Source organism: Ricinus communis, chromosome 9, assembly GCF_019578655.1.
Source record: "Ricinus communis isolate WT05 ecotype wild-type chromosome 9, ASM1957865v1, whole genome shotgun sequence".
NCBI classification, from domain to species: domain Eukaryota; kingdom Viridiplantae; phylum Streptophyta; class Magnoliopsida; order Malpighiales; family Euphorbiaceae; genus Ricinus; species Ricinus communis.
Genome location: NC_063264.1, coordinates 25808269 through 25823441, shown reverse-complemented (window position 1 = coordinate 25823441; position 15173 = coordinate 25808269). Strand labels below are relative to the sequence as shown.

The window sequence follows — 15173 nt, the reverse complement described above, 5'->3', positions numbered from 1 at the left end:
CATTCCTAAAGAAAAAGATAATAAGGAATACTGAAAACAGAAATCTATTAGTTTCTTCTATATAATGATAAGTAATTTCTACAATTCCATTATCAATACCCAATTACATGACAATAGAGAGAGGATGTGATATGATTCATATCTTTTATTCTAATAAAGAATATTGGCATGCGACCACGATTTAACGATATATTTAACTTTTTGTAAACAAAGAGTAGGAATGGGAATCGGGAGGATATTTCGGAGTATCTGACCCAACTGAACCCTAATAGAATAGATACAATAATTATAAACGGATTTGGAATGGGTTTGGGATTAAATTTTAATACTTATGTTAGGGTGAGGTTCGGATTTGGCCCTTTGAGTACCCGCTACACGAATCTGATTATTTAAATGGATATGGATATAGCACACCTGATATCCATTTAAATAACATACATATGTATTATGTGTATGAAATAAAATAACAAAAAAAATTAAAATTATAAAATCTTATTCAAAATTATATGGTTTAGATTTTATAATTTTTTATTTTTATTAATATTTTTAGAATTTAATTATTATAAACGGATTTATAAATTGATATCCATTTAATTATTCGAATATTTATATAAATGGGTATTTAATGGATAGGGTGCCTACTACACATTTAAATATTCATAAAATCTATTTAATAACTATATATATTATACGTGTTTTTATCGGATTCAGATAGTATGTAGATATTTCTATTCGGATTTGAAACGGGTTCGAATAATAAATGTAATTTCTTAAACAGGTTTAGAACGAGTTTTGGATATAAATATATGTATAGTTAATCGGTCGGGGCATTTTTAAATAGGTGGGTACCCTACCCACTGCTGTTCCTAATAGAGAGGGATATAAATTATAATTTTTGACATTTTAAGAGCTTATTTGTACCTAAAAATAATTTAAGGGCTGATTCACTCCTCATATCAGACGTTAAGGGCAAAAATCCACCTTTCCCTTATTTATTTAATGTAAACAAAATTATTTACTGCACAACAAGAGTACAAGATTTTAGGCAATTAGGAGAAAAGAGAAAAAAAAGAACCAACACCCACATCTACAAATCTATCAACCCAACATGTTCAGTGCTGTTTCTTTTTGCAAAGAAAGTTCATCATGAGTATACTTCAGTACTTGGTTCCGAGTGAGGAAATAATGCTGGCTGCTGGGGCAATGGTAAAGGAACATAAGGACTATTGAGCATCGAAACTGCTATTGCCATTTTGGGTCTTACTTTTGGATCTTTCTGAACACATAATAAGCCTATTTGAATGCATCTTAACACTTCATCTCTTTTATATACATCTTTCAGAATTGGGTCCAACACTTCCAAAGGTGTCCCAGCTCTCCAATGTCTCCATACCTGTAAAATGTCAGGTAATTAAAATAAGGGCCACTTAGTTGCAGCGAAAAATCCATAATCTATTTGTTTCTCTTGGCGGTTTTGGTCATATAACAGAAGGGAGAGATGATCCTACTTACGTAGATCATAAGGTCATCGTCATCATCTGTTTGACAGAATGAACTGTTTTTCTTTCCACATATAATTTCAATAACTACGACGCCAAAGCTGTACACGTCAGACTTTATAGAAAAATGTCCATGCATTACATATTCGGGAGACATATATCAACTGAAAATCATCACCATAGCACAACAAATCAGAAAACAAACATAATGATCTTTTTCTTTTTCCATTACCAACTCTAAGATTTCAACATAACAATTCGAATAAGCATAACAAGTAGAAAATTTGCAAACTTACAGTGTCCCAGTAATTTTATTTGTACTTTCTTGAGTTTGATCAACTCTAAATATTTTGGCCAGACTGAAATTAGATAGTTTTGAATTCATATTTCTTTCTAATAAAATATTATTAGTTTTAAGGTCACAATGTATAATTCTAAACCGAGAATCCTCATGAAGATAAAGAAGTCCTCGAGCAACTCCTCTTATTATCCTCTAATTATTTTATTACGTCTTGACCAATCCAAATTTTCTTGCTTTTCTGGATCCACAAATTCATCAAATCAAACATTCCAGTCAGTTTGCATCAGGTTAGATGGAATATAACTACACTACATATATATCACTCAAGAGGAAAAGCCTTTTGGGCATATGTTTAGAAGATACAAACCGAAAAAGCAAGTAGTCGAGGCTTTTGTTGGTGACAATTTCATAGACGAGTATCTGTTTTTTCTCCCTCCATGCAAAATCCTATCAGCCTCACTATATTTCTATGCTGAAGCTTGGCTAACAACACAATCTCATTCTTAAATTCTTTTGCACCTTGCCTAGAGCTTCTTGATAGCTTCTTCACAGCTATTTCTTGCCCATTAGGAAGTGTGCCCTGAGAATTTACTTCCACCAATTATTACAGTCTCATTTTGCATGGATAATCTTAGAGAGTAAAAAATAAAAATTGCTAACCTTGTAAACCTCACCAAATCCACCTTCACCTAGCTTGTTATGGGCAGAGAACTTATTTGTAGCAGCTTCTATTGTACCCATATCAATTTGCAAGGACTCAACTGTTGTAATTTCATTTCCAGCTGCACATAACCAATGACATGTTAGTTAAATTTTTCAACATAATTTCCTTTCTACAAGAGCAAAAAATAACAAAAGAAGACATAAATAAAGGAGAAATTGCTATTTTATCATTAGTAATAGAAGTTTGTTGATTTTGTTACCATCATGATGTTCCGGAACAGTCTTCTTTCTGTCCCGCCTTCTGACGAAGAAACAGCAAACCAGACAGAAAAGAATAATGGAGGCAGCAATTGGAGTAACGACTGATACAATGGTAGAAGTTGATATGCCTTTTCCTGCATAGATTATAAAGCATATTATTGGTAAATCAAGTTAGCTCCAAACATCTCAACTTTATCCTTGTGACCTCGTTCCAGTATACCAGTGTACCTGTAGGCTATATTGATGGCCCCCCAACTCCAGTATCATTATAAAAACGGGTTAACGCATAATGAAGATTGCAACTCGCCGACAAGATTCTTACTCCTTGCTTTCCGCTGCAACAATTGGGCAGATTTCAAATAGCCCACTGAAGACACTGGGTACAATCATAGCTGGATAAATCCAGTGTGCACTGAACAAAGTTGTACAGAGTCTGAAACACCGTGAAATTGGCTTCCACGGTAGCAAACTTTTTGGATCCTGATGGGGCATTTGCGGCTTCGGTAGTCGCATCAGTCAAAGCGGTGACCAATAAATTGTTGAAATTGGCTTCTTGGTCAGTGATCTTGCGACCGTCGTCCCACATGTACGCCAAGGATATTTCTCTATGATGGAGAAGAAGGTACGGTTTGAGTAACGCAGGAGACATTCATCGTACCAGACTAGGGCCTCTTTATCGATGGGGCAACGTTTGGCAATGTCCTGAGTGGCAAAACTGACATAACCTTGGCATACGTCAGCGCTGATGTCCCCTCGGCAGAGAAATAGGCCATTAACATCGTCAGGGTCCTGTCCTGCCGAGACATTGTAGAACCCAAAACTGTTGTTTGCATTGGAAGATAACGAAGAGAACAAAAGCTTTAGATTGGTACCGCATCTGCTGTTTGCAGGGAAAGTTCCGTTTGAGCACTCATGAGCTATACAAGTGGCCTGTGCTTCGGTGCTACTGGCAAGACAAAGCCAGAATAATAGGATTATGAACAATTTTTGAGATTTCATTTGGTGAATCAATTTCTTTTACATGTCCATTTTTCCTGTCAGGTTCTGTTTTTTTTTTTTTTTTTTTTTATTATATAGAATTTGTAAGATGGATCCGGATTGATGAAAAAACTTTGCAAATTCATGGCTTGAGCACATCAGAAGACTTTTCAACTCAAGTCAAGCGAGCCAAGTCAAGGCCAGTTTTGCTGGATTATCCAACAAGGAAGACAAGTATCCCTGTCCAATTTCTTATTGTACGAAAGACACGTGTATCAGAATATAGAAAATATATTTTTGACTTATAATTTTCTTTTTGATCGAACACTAGTTCATATTTGAGGAAATTACATTATATATCTTTTTTTATATAATTTACTTTTATAGATGGATTTTTAGAAATTTATATTTTTATTAATATTCTTTTCTTTCTACGCTTTTTGTATTTTAAATTTTTATTTTTACTTTTCAGCGTAATTTATATCCAATTTATCACAATTTAAAGAGGATTTTTTCTTACTTTAGTCTCTATTTTTGGTAAGTATAATTACTCCTTTTTCTTGTCTTTTATAGATTTTATAAAATGCTAGTAAATTAGATTGTTTGATTTGAAATTTGTACATTCTTTTTTAGTTTTGAGATTTATACTCTATTTATTCCAAAATTTTGTTGTGTTGATCTCCATCATTTGGGAGTGTAATTAGCCATTATTTTCTTTTGTCTTTATAGATTTTGATTAAGTGCTAATAAATTTGATTGTTTGGTTTAATTTTTTGTCTTTTTGAAATTGATGATATCTAGTAATTTTTTAATTTGTTTAATATTTTTCTTGAATAAAAATGTTTCATAAAAATTTTGAGCTAATTAAAATCCATCTTTCTAATAAAACTCGCTCAATAAACAACAAACAATATTGTTATTATCTTTTATTTTTTGTCTTATGTCTTCCATTTTTACATAACCAAAAACATGACAAACGATATTGATGAGTGCAAAAAAAAAAAAAACTCATCAATACATTAAAAAAAATTCATTGTATACTTCATAAAACTAAGATCTGAATGAAAAAAATTCAATAAGAATCAGAGTATCATGTACCTGAAATAAACTTGTTATATACTTACTATATACTATTCACTGCACACTTTTTAAATTATCCTTTGGTAATAGAATACTATTTACATTAATATTTATATATCTGATTTTTTTTTTTTTCAATATCCATTATGATGAAGAAAAATAGGTATTGTTGTCATGTCTGTACATAAGGAAAAATATGAAAAATTATTTCATAATCAGTAATAGTAGCAGTATAATATACTTTAAATATACTAGTTTTATCTCGTTATACCTTTTACTATTTACTTTAAATTTATTTTATATACTTATTGTAAATATATACATATTATATACTTGTATATACTAATTAATTCTTAATATACAAATTTTGTACAACATATATATGAATCAGAAGTTATTTAAATATTATTTTTTATAATTTTATAATATATATTCATTATCTATCTCTATATACTCATTGTATACTTTTTACTGTATATTTTTTTTTCTTCTAATATATACTTATAGCATACTCATTATATACTCTTTACTGTAACTTTTAAATTTTATTTTAAAATTCTTTTAATGATCTATTATTGATTTATTTTTTATTTTTATTATTTATATCAATATAATAATCAATACATGTACTTTATAGGATATGTATCAATAACATGCATGAGTTTGAGTCTATTTTTATAATAATTCAAACGATATACTTATAGTATACCTCGGTATACTCGCTATATACAATTTTTTAGATTTTTGCAGACAGTTTTAATTACTTACTTATCTTTAGATCTGATAACTTAAATTTTTTAATCGTCTTATTCTACATGTAATTAGTTAAGAAAATCATATAATATACATGTTTTGAAGGATTTTAATGTATTTTTTTCAAAACAACAAAAAATAAAAAAAGATAGATGGATGAGATTGAATTACCTATTTTCATATTCGGATTTGATAAATGTATGTTGAAGAAGCTTTAAGTTCTCTTATTTCTGTTGTTTATTGTAGATTGTTGTCGGAATTTCTAGTTGATTTCTTGAGACTTGGTGTGTTAATTTTGTTTGAATTAGTTGCCGTGATTTTTTGACCTTTTGGATATGTTGTTTTTGAATAATACACGCGTGTTTTTTTATAAATTGTATAGAAGTAAGTTTGTTGCTTTGGAGTATATTTTTGTAAGATTTTGCAGATCCTTATATAAAAGTTAGGCAACTCTAATATTTAGATATATCTATAAGAAAAAATTTCATATTTTTAGCATTTTTTTAATACTTTAAGGCCTTTTAGCTACTTTGGCACATAGAGAGAAGTAATATTAAAAAGGAATAACCCATATTTGGTTATCTGTACTTTTATTTTTTTGGATTAGGTCTTTATACTTTCATTCAGTGACATTGAGTCCTTCTATTTCTATTTTCATATTATTTAAATCATATTTTAACGGAAGCTGTAAACAATATTAACTCAATATGCAAAATATGTTATTTGCTTCCTGTATTTTTTAATCTCACCTATTAAATCTTCATATCTTAATTTTTAATCAATCAAGTTCTTAATTATCTTTTTAAATAATTTTTACTTAATACACTAAAACTATTTAAAATTAATTTAAAAATTAATTCAATAATTTAGGAATTTGACTAAATTATTAGTACTTCTGCTTATAATTAATTCAATAATTTAGGAATTTGACTAAATTATTAGTACTTCTGCTATATAATATGTATAGTATTTATTTATATTTCTTTTAATATATTTTTGTGAATGTTATTGTTTAAACGAAAGACTTACTCTCTTAAATATAAATTACTTTCACTATGAAAATATAATAGGATATAATTTATCTACATAAGCTTTTCTTTTAGTGATTGATCCCACACGCTCAAATGTTAATAATTTTTAACTTTATATAGTAGAATGTAAATTTAAAAAATTTAAATACTTCATTATTAAAATTATAATAATTTGCACACTATTTTTTTATTATCTCTAAATGAAGTTGTATGGATAATCTGTAATTATTGTTAATCTGCTATATACATTTAATTATAAATATTTACTAGATTCGTATATAGAATTGTAATTTTAAAATTTGAAAATTTAATTTTTAAATCTTAATAAATTCACACATTATTTTTATAATTAGTTCATTATAAATAATTCGTATTCATTATAAATGCAAGCACAACAGAAGCCACCATAAGTGGGTGGAATAGAAAAAAACAAGCCCAAACACAACTTTTAATTCCTTGCACATACACACGCAGAGTAACAACAAACGCATCTAATTGAAGAAGGGACAACTGCCAGTTAGGGTTGGAGCTTTGAAGGTGTCATCTGTTGGGGCCATTGGTACTTTTAGTAGACCAGCAAATAGCTCTGCTGGTTCATAGTAAATCTCCACTTCTTCTGCCTTTAGAGACTCATCCACCTGTCATTACCATAGAATTCATTATCAAATTACAATTGCATTAATAAGTTTCCTATATGGTATTTTATATATATATATATATATATATATATATATATATATATATATATATATATATATATATATATATATATATCTTAGAAGAAAACTTGTCAAAGAGAGTGACAGGATCTCTTTTAACTTTTGTTTAAAAAGTTCAATATAAACTCAAGTAATATAAAGAACAACTAATCACTGAAATAGTAACTTTCTTTGAAATTGTCACATGCTACATAAATTAATGCTTGTTTTTCTTTCTTTTAGGAAACTCATATATAGAAGTTGTTGATTATACACTTATCTTCAAATATTACCTATCTACAATGATTTTGCTACTGTACAAAAATATGCTAGACACTTTTAATCTAACAAATTTTTTGAATTAGATCATACTACTTTGGAATCTGATGGTGTTTTTCCTAGCAGTCCAAAGGATCGGTTTATATTTGAACATGCTTCATTCGCTTTATTTTTTTTTTTCGGACTTATTTGGTCTGGTGCTCGAACTTTGTTTAGAGATACTTTTGCTGGCACTCAGATTTAGATATTTAAATCAAATTTGAAACATTTTAAAAAATTGGAGATCCGACTACAAGAAGACAAGTAGTCTGATTTAATATTTGATATCTCTTATTTTCCGCCTCTGTTCTATATTATTTTTGTAATTTGACACAGGTACTAGAGATATCTAAATTTGAATTGCCTCCTTTATTTGAATCTTGTTCTTTTTTTATTTTATCTGGAAAACGACTCCAAATAAATAGGTATGGAAGCTATAATTATAAATTAAGGTTGAATTTATGGGAGCAATATTTATACATTTCTTTTAGTTTTATTTTTAAAAATTATTTTTTTCGCTATTTTTTTCATAAACCACTTAAAGTTTCAATTAAAATTAATACATTAAAAATTAACAGCGTGTAGATAAATTAATAAAAATCTCCACTAGTTGAATTAATATATGATATTGAGTATAAGCTTTGAATCCTGGCTCTGACTCATTTAATGATGTAGTTTTAGAGTAGCCAATGAAATTAAATCCATGATAAAGAGAGGGGTCCAAAATTAATAGTGGACAGGTTTCCCCAAGAAGATTAGTTGAAAGGAAATGCATTAAATTTATGAGTTGATATAAGTTATCGTGACAATTAATTAATGTCTTGTCCTGTTTGAAAAGATTATATATATATACTCTTTCAATTTTATTTTACTGAAATTTTAATTTTTTTATTTTATTTTTTAAAATTTTTACATTTTTTTACTCGTATAAAGCATTTTTTTTATATTTAGATTTTTATTTATTTTATTAAATTTTTTTTTATTTTTATTTTAATAAGAAATTCAGTAATTTTTAATAAAAAAAACAAGAAAAAGATATTTAAAAATAAAAAAGTCCAAAAACTTAATAATATATTTTACTTAGTAATAATAATAATAATATTAATAATAAATTTAATCCGCATCCAGTGTGATCACACAGTGAACTTTGAGCTTTTATCACCTATTATTTTTCAAATTAATAATTTAGAATATCATAATAATTTAAGGCTTTAAGTTGGTAGGTGAAAGTTGGCAAATTTATTATATATTATATAAAAGTACGAAGAAAGAAGATAAATAAATAGAGATTTATTAATTATTTAGTTAATTAGATTAATTTTATTTAATAATATATAATATTTATAATTAATAATTAATTTAATATAAATTTAATTCTAATTATCTAATTTTGTTGAAATATAATTTATGATTTAATCCTAAAAATAGAATACAATAATTATATTTTCATTAGTAATTATATATTTAATTTAATATCATGTAATAAGTAAGCAATTAAAATAACATGCTAACCTACACAATTATAATGCTAAATATAAAAAAATTTAATTTTGTGAATCAAATATTTAATAACATGCTTTAATTTACCAGTTTTTCCATTAAACGGTGAGTTTTAAAATTATTTTTGAGAATATTATAATAAAAATATATAATTTAAATATTTGAAAAGTACTTTAAGATATTATATGAAGTATTATATTAAAAATTATTTATATAGAATTTATATAAAAATACAAACTAAAAATAAAAATAAAATGCATAGATTCAGTTCACCATTGTATTTTTAGTTAAAACCAACTTTACAACCATTTAAAATTGAACCAATTGATTTAATAAGTAATTCTTAGGTTTGATTCCGGTCGTGCTTGGTCTTTTTTTTTCTCACTTTATTAATTATTAAATGAATTTTAGAGTGCGATAGTTTCAGTAATTTTTTAATACCTTTATGTATTTATTGAATAAAAATTAAAAAATTTTATATTAATTCATATAAGAAAATTTAAAAAAATTTATATAAAAATATTTTAGTATATAATTTTATATAAAAATTTCATATTAAAATATTTTATATAAATTTAATCCAAATTTTTTATAAATTTTCTCTAAATAAATAAATTTTCATTCTAGCTACGACACTCTAGAATTTGCCTAATTATTATTATTATTATTATTAAGCAATATTGCATATGAGACTTTATTATTTATTTATTTATTTATTTCATTCATACCTTGAGAACTCCCAAGCCATAGAATTGAACTTTTTCTCCGGTGGGAGCATGGCCTTTGAAAGGTCCTTCGAAGAAACCCCAATGCCTAAACTTGAAAGTAATCACAGGAGGTCCTGAATACACACTGATCACTTCCCATGCAAACCCACGAGGAAGAGCCAACCTAAATGCTTCATGCGATGATTCAAAGCTCTCTTCATCTGCTTTGTAGTACTGAAGCTCCTTCGGCATTGAACTCTTCAACAAAGCATTGTAGCTTCCAATCCTAAGGGTCTCTTCTGCTGATAGCCCCTTTCTTCCTGCCTAATTCCGTTTGTATTAAATCAATATATTCTTAATAATTCAAATACTCATAAATAAATCCGTTGATCAATTTACATTATCCTCAAAATCTTTCTGGCAATTCGTGCACACATATATAGTACTAACCCATTACATTCTGGAGATCTTTTTCGCAATTAACGTGCATATATAATATATAAAATAATATAATCTTTTAATCTCTTCCGTACGATTAGATTATCTATCAATCTCAAATATTACATTATTATTATACCGTAATTAGAAATAGCCCCTCAACCTTGAGCTCTAATAATAGATACAATTCTTCTATTTGTTAAGTTAATTCCTTGCTAAGATCCACATCTAATTAAGAATAACTCTATAATAGGAAATATTCATCTGTCCATTTAAAGAATAATACATCTTCCATTTAATATAAAAAAGAAACTGCTTTTTTTAAGTTCAACTAAACTTTTGAGTCATACCTTCACATGATTTGCCTGAAAGCAGTTTACATGTTTTGTTTTTTCAAGTTTAATTGTAAAATAACATAAAAGATCTGCAAAAAATTGATGGACATATGTGTAACCTCCATAATATTTTGTTATCCTTAACATCAAATAAACATCTTCTTCTTCTTCTTTTTTTTTCAGAAAAAAGAGAGTTAAAAAAGCCAAAAATAAAAAAAGGGCTAAAACTATGTACCATTTACAATAAGCTTGAATTTGTCAGGGTTTATGGTCTTGAAATCCTGTAAGCAAGTCTTGTGTGAAAGCTCCATTTCCCATGACTTGATAGCATTCTGAACAATTTCTTCTAGTGACCCTTTTGGCCATTCCTACAAATTGAATGGTAAACCAAATAAAAATACATATTACGAATATAGATAAGGGGAAAGAAACCAGGAAGAGGAAGTGGAAGAGGGTGAGACACCTCAGATCTGCCTTCTTCAAACAGTTGATTAACACTATCATAGTTGGGAGGGCCACCATCTCTCCACTGGGTAGTCTCAGCTTCATCATATAAGAAAGACCTATACTTATCTCCAGTTGTTGGAAAAGGTGTTGTTTCTTTACTTCCCATACCAACTTTTTTTTATGATGATAAAATGTGGAGTGGCTCTCTCCATTTTATACACACATGAATGGTTGCCAGAAGAGATCCTTTGTTCTTTTTTTTTTTTTCTTTTAATTAGAAAAGGAAATTGATTACTATTCTTGGTATATTATATTCAATTGTCAAATAAATGACATTTTTAAAAATTTTAAAAGTATTCAATAATAATTTTATATTCAATTTTAGGATATATTACACTAAAAATAGATTAAAGAAAAGAAATTATAAAATATATATATTATTAATTATAAAATCTTTTCCTTACTCTCCTACTATATTTTTTCTTTTTTTTTTCTCTAGAGCTCAATTCAGTTACAATATTAAATTTAAGGGAGTATTTTGTTTAGCTTGATTGCTGATAGGTCCGGATTATATATAGTTATTTAAGATATTTTAAAATTTTAAAAATATATTTTTTATGTATAATACGATAAAAATATATATTTATATCTCACTTAACTTTAATTGTCCAATTTCATATAATATTAAAAATATAATTAATATGCTAATTTTTAGGATTAGAGTCGGTGTTTAATTAGAAATATAATCTATAAATCAATAATTTAAAAGAAAAAATTATAAAATTATACATAAGCTTAATTCTTATGTGTCAACAATATATATATATATATATATATATATATATATATATATATATATATTGACCAAATTAGTAGGCTTGGAATTCTGGGAAACTTTTTTTCCTATTTTTTCTAGGTTGTTAGAATTCTAGAAACACTTTTAATTGGAGGAAAAGTCTATAAAACAACTTCAACCCTGTAATTCTAAGAAATAAATAAGTAAATAATTTATTGCCATGTAATTAATTAGTTATTTTTTATACAGTTTTTTTAGTTTTACAACCTTATAAAATTACAGAGAGTTGTCTCTTGCACTAAATTTTAAGGGAAAAAAAAAAAAAAAAACACCAAACCTGTTGGCCAGTATTATTTGATCCATTGACTTTGAAACAAAGGGAGCCTCCAAAAATGACCCATATGAGATAAGAGATTATAAAGACCTCTTATTTTCAACCAATTACAGAATTATGACCAAAAGATGGAACCTGTTAAATTCATCTGGGTCAGTGACAGAAATTAAGTCCAGTTATGGACCCAATGACTTTGACCTGAAATGTTCATAAAAGTCTCTGAGAGATAGGTTTTGTTTCAGGGAAAAACAAGAGAGAGAGAGAGAGGCATAGTGAAAATTTTGTGAAAGAGCAAAAATGGAAGCAGAAGGAACAAAGAGCAGCAGCAGCAGTCTTGGAAGCTCACTGCTGGTGCCTTGTGTACAGGAATTGGTTAAGGAGCCTATGGCTACTGTCCCACCAAGATATATACGCCCTGATCAAGACTATTCCATCGCTGCCCCTGGTGACGATGGGGAGGTTCCAGTTATTGATATGCAGAGATTATATGATCCAGATTCCATAGATTCTGAATTGGCTAAGCTCCACTTGGCTTGCAAAGATTGGGGTTTCTTCCAGGTATGATTAAATCCTTTTTTCTTTTACATCAATGGAAGAAATGATAGAACCCAGAATTATTATCAATCCTAATTGCAATCGTTCTCAAGAATTGTATTGTCTTTGGATTGATTACGGTTGTGAACACTTTAGTTGATTGGTTTTGTGCCTGTGGTTTGTCAGAATTAGCTTAGTGAAAATTAGTCCACACATGAAACTTGTGATGCATGAATTCCAATGGTAGCACGAGATATGAACACTGTAGTTGATTGTAGCACGAGATATGTACCACATGGGATCCACTGTACACTTGTGGAAGTGGAGCCTAGTAATATGTGTCTCGTGGTTCATTGTATTATGGTCCAGCCTAAGAAATTTCGAAAGATAAGTAAAAAAGAAATGCTACAATCTTTGGAAAATGAATGGAGAATCAAAATTCTCGAAATTTCAAGCTTTTGAAACTTTGTATCTGTAGTTATAGTGTTGACAATCATGAAGAAATGGCTTGGAACTTTTGGAAATTGAAAGTATCCCCAACCTAGAGTCAGAAAGAAAATTGTAAGAAAGCTGAGGAGATGCCCTTAATATCTGCTAAATGATTGCTTATTTGACATTTAGTTTATGGGGTTTCAAGGGGAAGGGGAGGGAGAAACAGGGTAACTATGTATTAGTGCATGGAAAATCTATGTATTTCAGCAGAAGTCAATGGAACTGTGATCATTTTACACATTCAAATTAAAGTACCAATACCTTCATGTTCAGAAGTGGAATTGTTCAAAGTCCAGAGATCTCTAATCACCTAGTTAAAAGACAGATAGTGCAGCTAGCCTTAGTTTATATACTTATATTCTTTTATTTGCTAAAAATTCACAGCTAGTAAACCATGGAATAAGTTCTTCATTGTTGGAGAAAATGAAGATGGAAGTTCAAGATTTCTTCAACCTCCCAATGGCAGAAAAGAAAAAATTTTGGCAGTATCCTGGAGAAGTGGAGGGATTTGGACAAAGCTTTGTTGTATCAGAGGAGCAAAAGCTTGACTGGGGTGATCTTTTCTTCATGGTCACTCAGCCAGCTCATTTAAGGAAGCCGCACTTATTTCCAAAGCTCCCTCTTCCTTTCAGGTAATCTGTCCTCTCTATCTTTCCAATTGCAAGTACTCAATTAAGGTGGACGATTAGTAGGGAGTTGGGACCAATGCGATGTTCCCTCTCCAATAGCTGGTTGCACATAGCAATTTGAGGGGACAATCATCCATTTTAGTGAGTGATCGTTTTCTTCTCACTTGCAGAGACACCTTGGAAAGTTACTCATCAGAAGTAAAAAATTTGGCAGTTGCTATCCTTGAGCAGATGGCAAAAGTTTTAAATCTTAAACCCGAGGAAATGAGAGACCAGTTCACTGAAGGCATAAGGCAAACAATGAGGATGAACTATTATCCACCATGTCCTCAACCAGAGAAGGTCATTGGCCTTACGCCTCATTCGGATGGCACCGGTCTCACCATTCTCTTACAGGTTAATGATGTTGAAGGTCTACAGATTAAGAAAGATGGGAAGTGGGTTCCTGTCAAGCCCCTCCCAAATGCCTTTGTTATCAACATTGGCGACATTTTAGAGGTAACATAAGATTTACAATTGAAGCTTAGCACCTATTTTCAACTTCAGATGCTATGAATATCTTCTAGGTATATAATTCATTTCCATCTCCTCCCTTGTTCGCATTTATATGTATATGTTCAAATGTACATCTACCACTTTGTTAGGATAAGTTGTCTTGATGTACAAACAGGAAATATGATTCTTAAGGATGAATCCTGTACATTGACTTCCCTGTGAAAGAAAGCTAAATGATGTTATTGTATGTTACATTGCAGATCATAACCAATGGCATATATCGCAGCATCTTGCATCGTGCAACAGTGAACTCTCAACAGAAAAGACTCTCAATTGCATCATTCCATTCGCCAAGATATGATGGTGAAATATTTCCAGCACCCAGTTTGATTACTGCGCAAACACCATCAAGGTTTAGAAGGGTGACAGTTCAGGAGTTCTTCAAGGGCTTATTTTCTCGTGAACTTCGTGCGAAATCTTATCTTGATACTTTGAGAATAGAGCACCATGAAGCCTAAATTTAGATTGCAAGAAGCAAAGTACTCTGGAAGTTGACAATAAGGATCATAAAATAGTTGCAATACAAGAAACAATGATACATCAGTATTTTTTAGTACCCTGAGACATCGTGCTTAGTTTTTCTGTTGTTTTTTTCTTTCTCCAGCGATAGTGATTTTCTTAACGAGGTGACTGGTGAGTTTAATACACACAAATAGCTAAATCAGTACACATTTAGGTGGGTAACCTCTCAGTCTTCCACTTATATCAAGGACTGATTTTGATTAGTTGATACTCATTCTGAAGAACAATCTTAGCAAAGACTACTGCTCCATTAAGATAATCAAGCATGTCAATCTAGTTTAGGAATTGAAAGTTTATACCTA

General features: G+C 29.2%; 3 protein-coding genes across 3 annotated transcripts; 1 reads left to right on the top strand and 2 right to left on the bottom strand.

The window, feature by feature from the left end:
* Nucleotides 1–968: 968 nt before the first annotated feature.
* LOC8258698 (putative cysteine-rich receptor-like protein kinase 23) lies at nucleotides 969–4839 on the bottom strand. The gene is given in 8 exon segments (XM_048379767.1): nucleotides 969–1393; nucleotides 1513–2226; nucleotides 2228–2380; nucleotides 2461–2582; nucleotides 2724–2858; nucleotides 2953–2959; nucleotides 3083–3303; nucleotides 3306–4839. Coding segments are annotated over 7 exon segments (1179 nt in total). The 5' UTR covers nucleotides 3724–4839; the 3' UTR covers nucleotides 969–1393; nucleotides 1513–2103.
* A 2064-nt stretch (nucleotides 4840–6903) lies between these two features.
* LOC8258700 (pathogen-related protein) lies at nucleotides 6904–11281 on the bottom strand. Its single transcript, XM_048379208.1, has 4 exons — nucleotides 11026–11281; nucleotides 10798–10930; nucleotides 9811–10109; nucleotides 6904–7204 (listed from the first exon to the last, which is right to left on the bottom strand). Exons 1-4 carry the CDS (start codon nucleotides 11173–11175, stop codon nucleotides 7058–7060), a joined length of 729 nt encoding a protein of 242 aa, XP_048235165.1. The 5' UTR covers nucleotides 11176–11281; the 3' UTR covers nucleotides 6904–7057.
* Nucleotides 11282–12176: 895 nt separating this feature from the next.
* LOC8258701 (protein SRG1) lies at nucleotides 12177–14905 on the top strand. Its single transcript, XM_002528429.4, has 4 exons — nucleotides 12177–12697; nucleotides 13550–13797; nucleotides 13965–14292; nucleotides 14550–14905. The coding sequence occupies exons 1-4, from the start codon at nucleotides 12437–12439 to the stop codon at nucleotides 14805–14807; spliced, it is 1095 nt and encodes a 364-aa protein (XP_002528475.2). The 5' UTR covers nucleotides 12177–12436; the 3' UTR covers nucleotides 14808–14905.
* Nucleotides 14906–15173: the final 268 nt, after the last annotated feature.

What these genes read in the sequence shown, in the direction of transcription:
- LOC8258700 (XM_048379208.1), bottom strand. Translation starts at nt 11,175, where the DNA reads ATGGGAAGTAAAGAAACAACACCTTTTCCAACAACTGGAGATAAGTAT. An exon ending in TTGAAGAAGGCAGATCTGAG is followed by an intron (nt 10,931 to 11,025) that starts GTGTCTCACCCT and finishes TTCAATTTGTAG; the next exon opens with GAATGGCCAAAAGGGTCACT. An exon ending in ATGGCTTGGGAGTTCTCAAG is followed by an intron (nt 7,205 to 9,810) that starts GTATGAATGAAA and finishes TGGTAATGACAG; the next exon opens with GTGGATGAGTCTCTAAAGGC.
- LOC8258701 (XM_002528429.4), top strand. Translation starts at nt 12,437, where the DNA reads ATGGAAGCAGAAGGAACAAAGAGCAGCAGCAGCAGTCTTGGAAGCTCA. An exon ending in AAGATTGGGGTTTCTTCCAG is followed by an intron (nt 12,698 to 13,549) that starts GTATGATTAAAT and finishes AAAAATTCACAG; the next exon opens with CTAGTAAACCATGGAATAAG. An exon ending in AAGCTCCCTCTTCCTTTCAG is followed by an intron (nt 13,798 to 13,964) that starts GTAATCTGTCCT and finishes TCTCACTTGCAG; the next exon opens with AGACACCTTGGAAAGTTACT.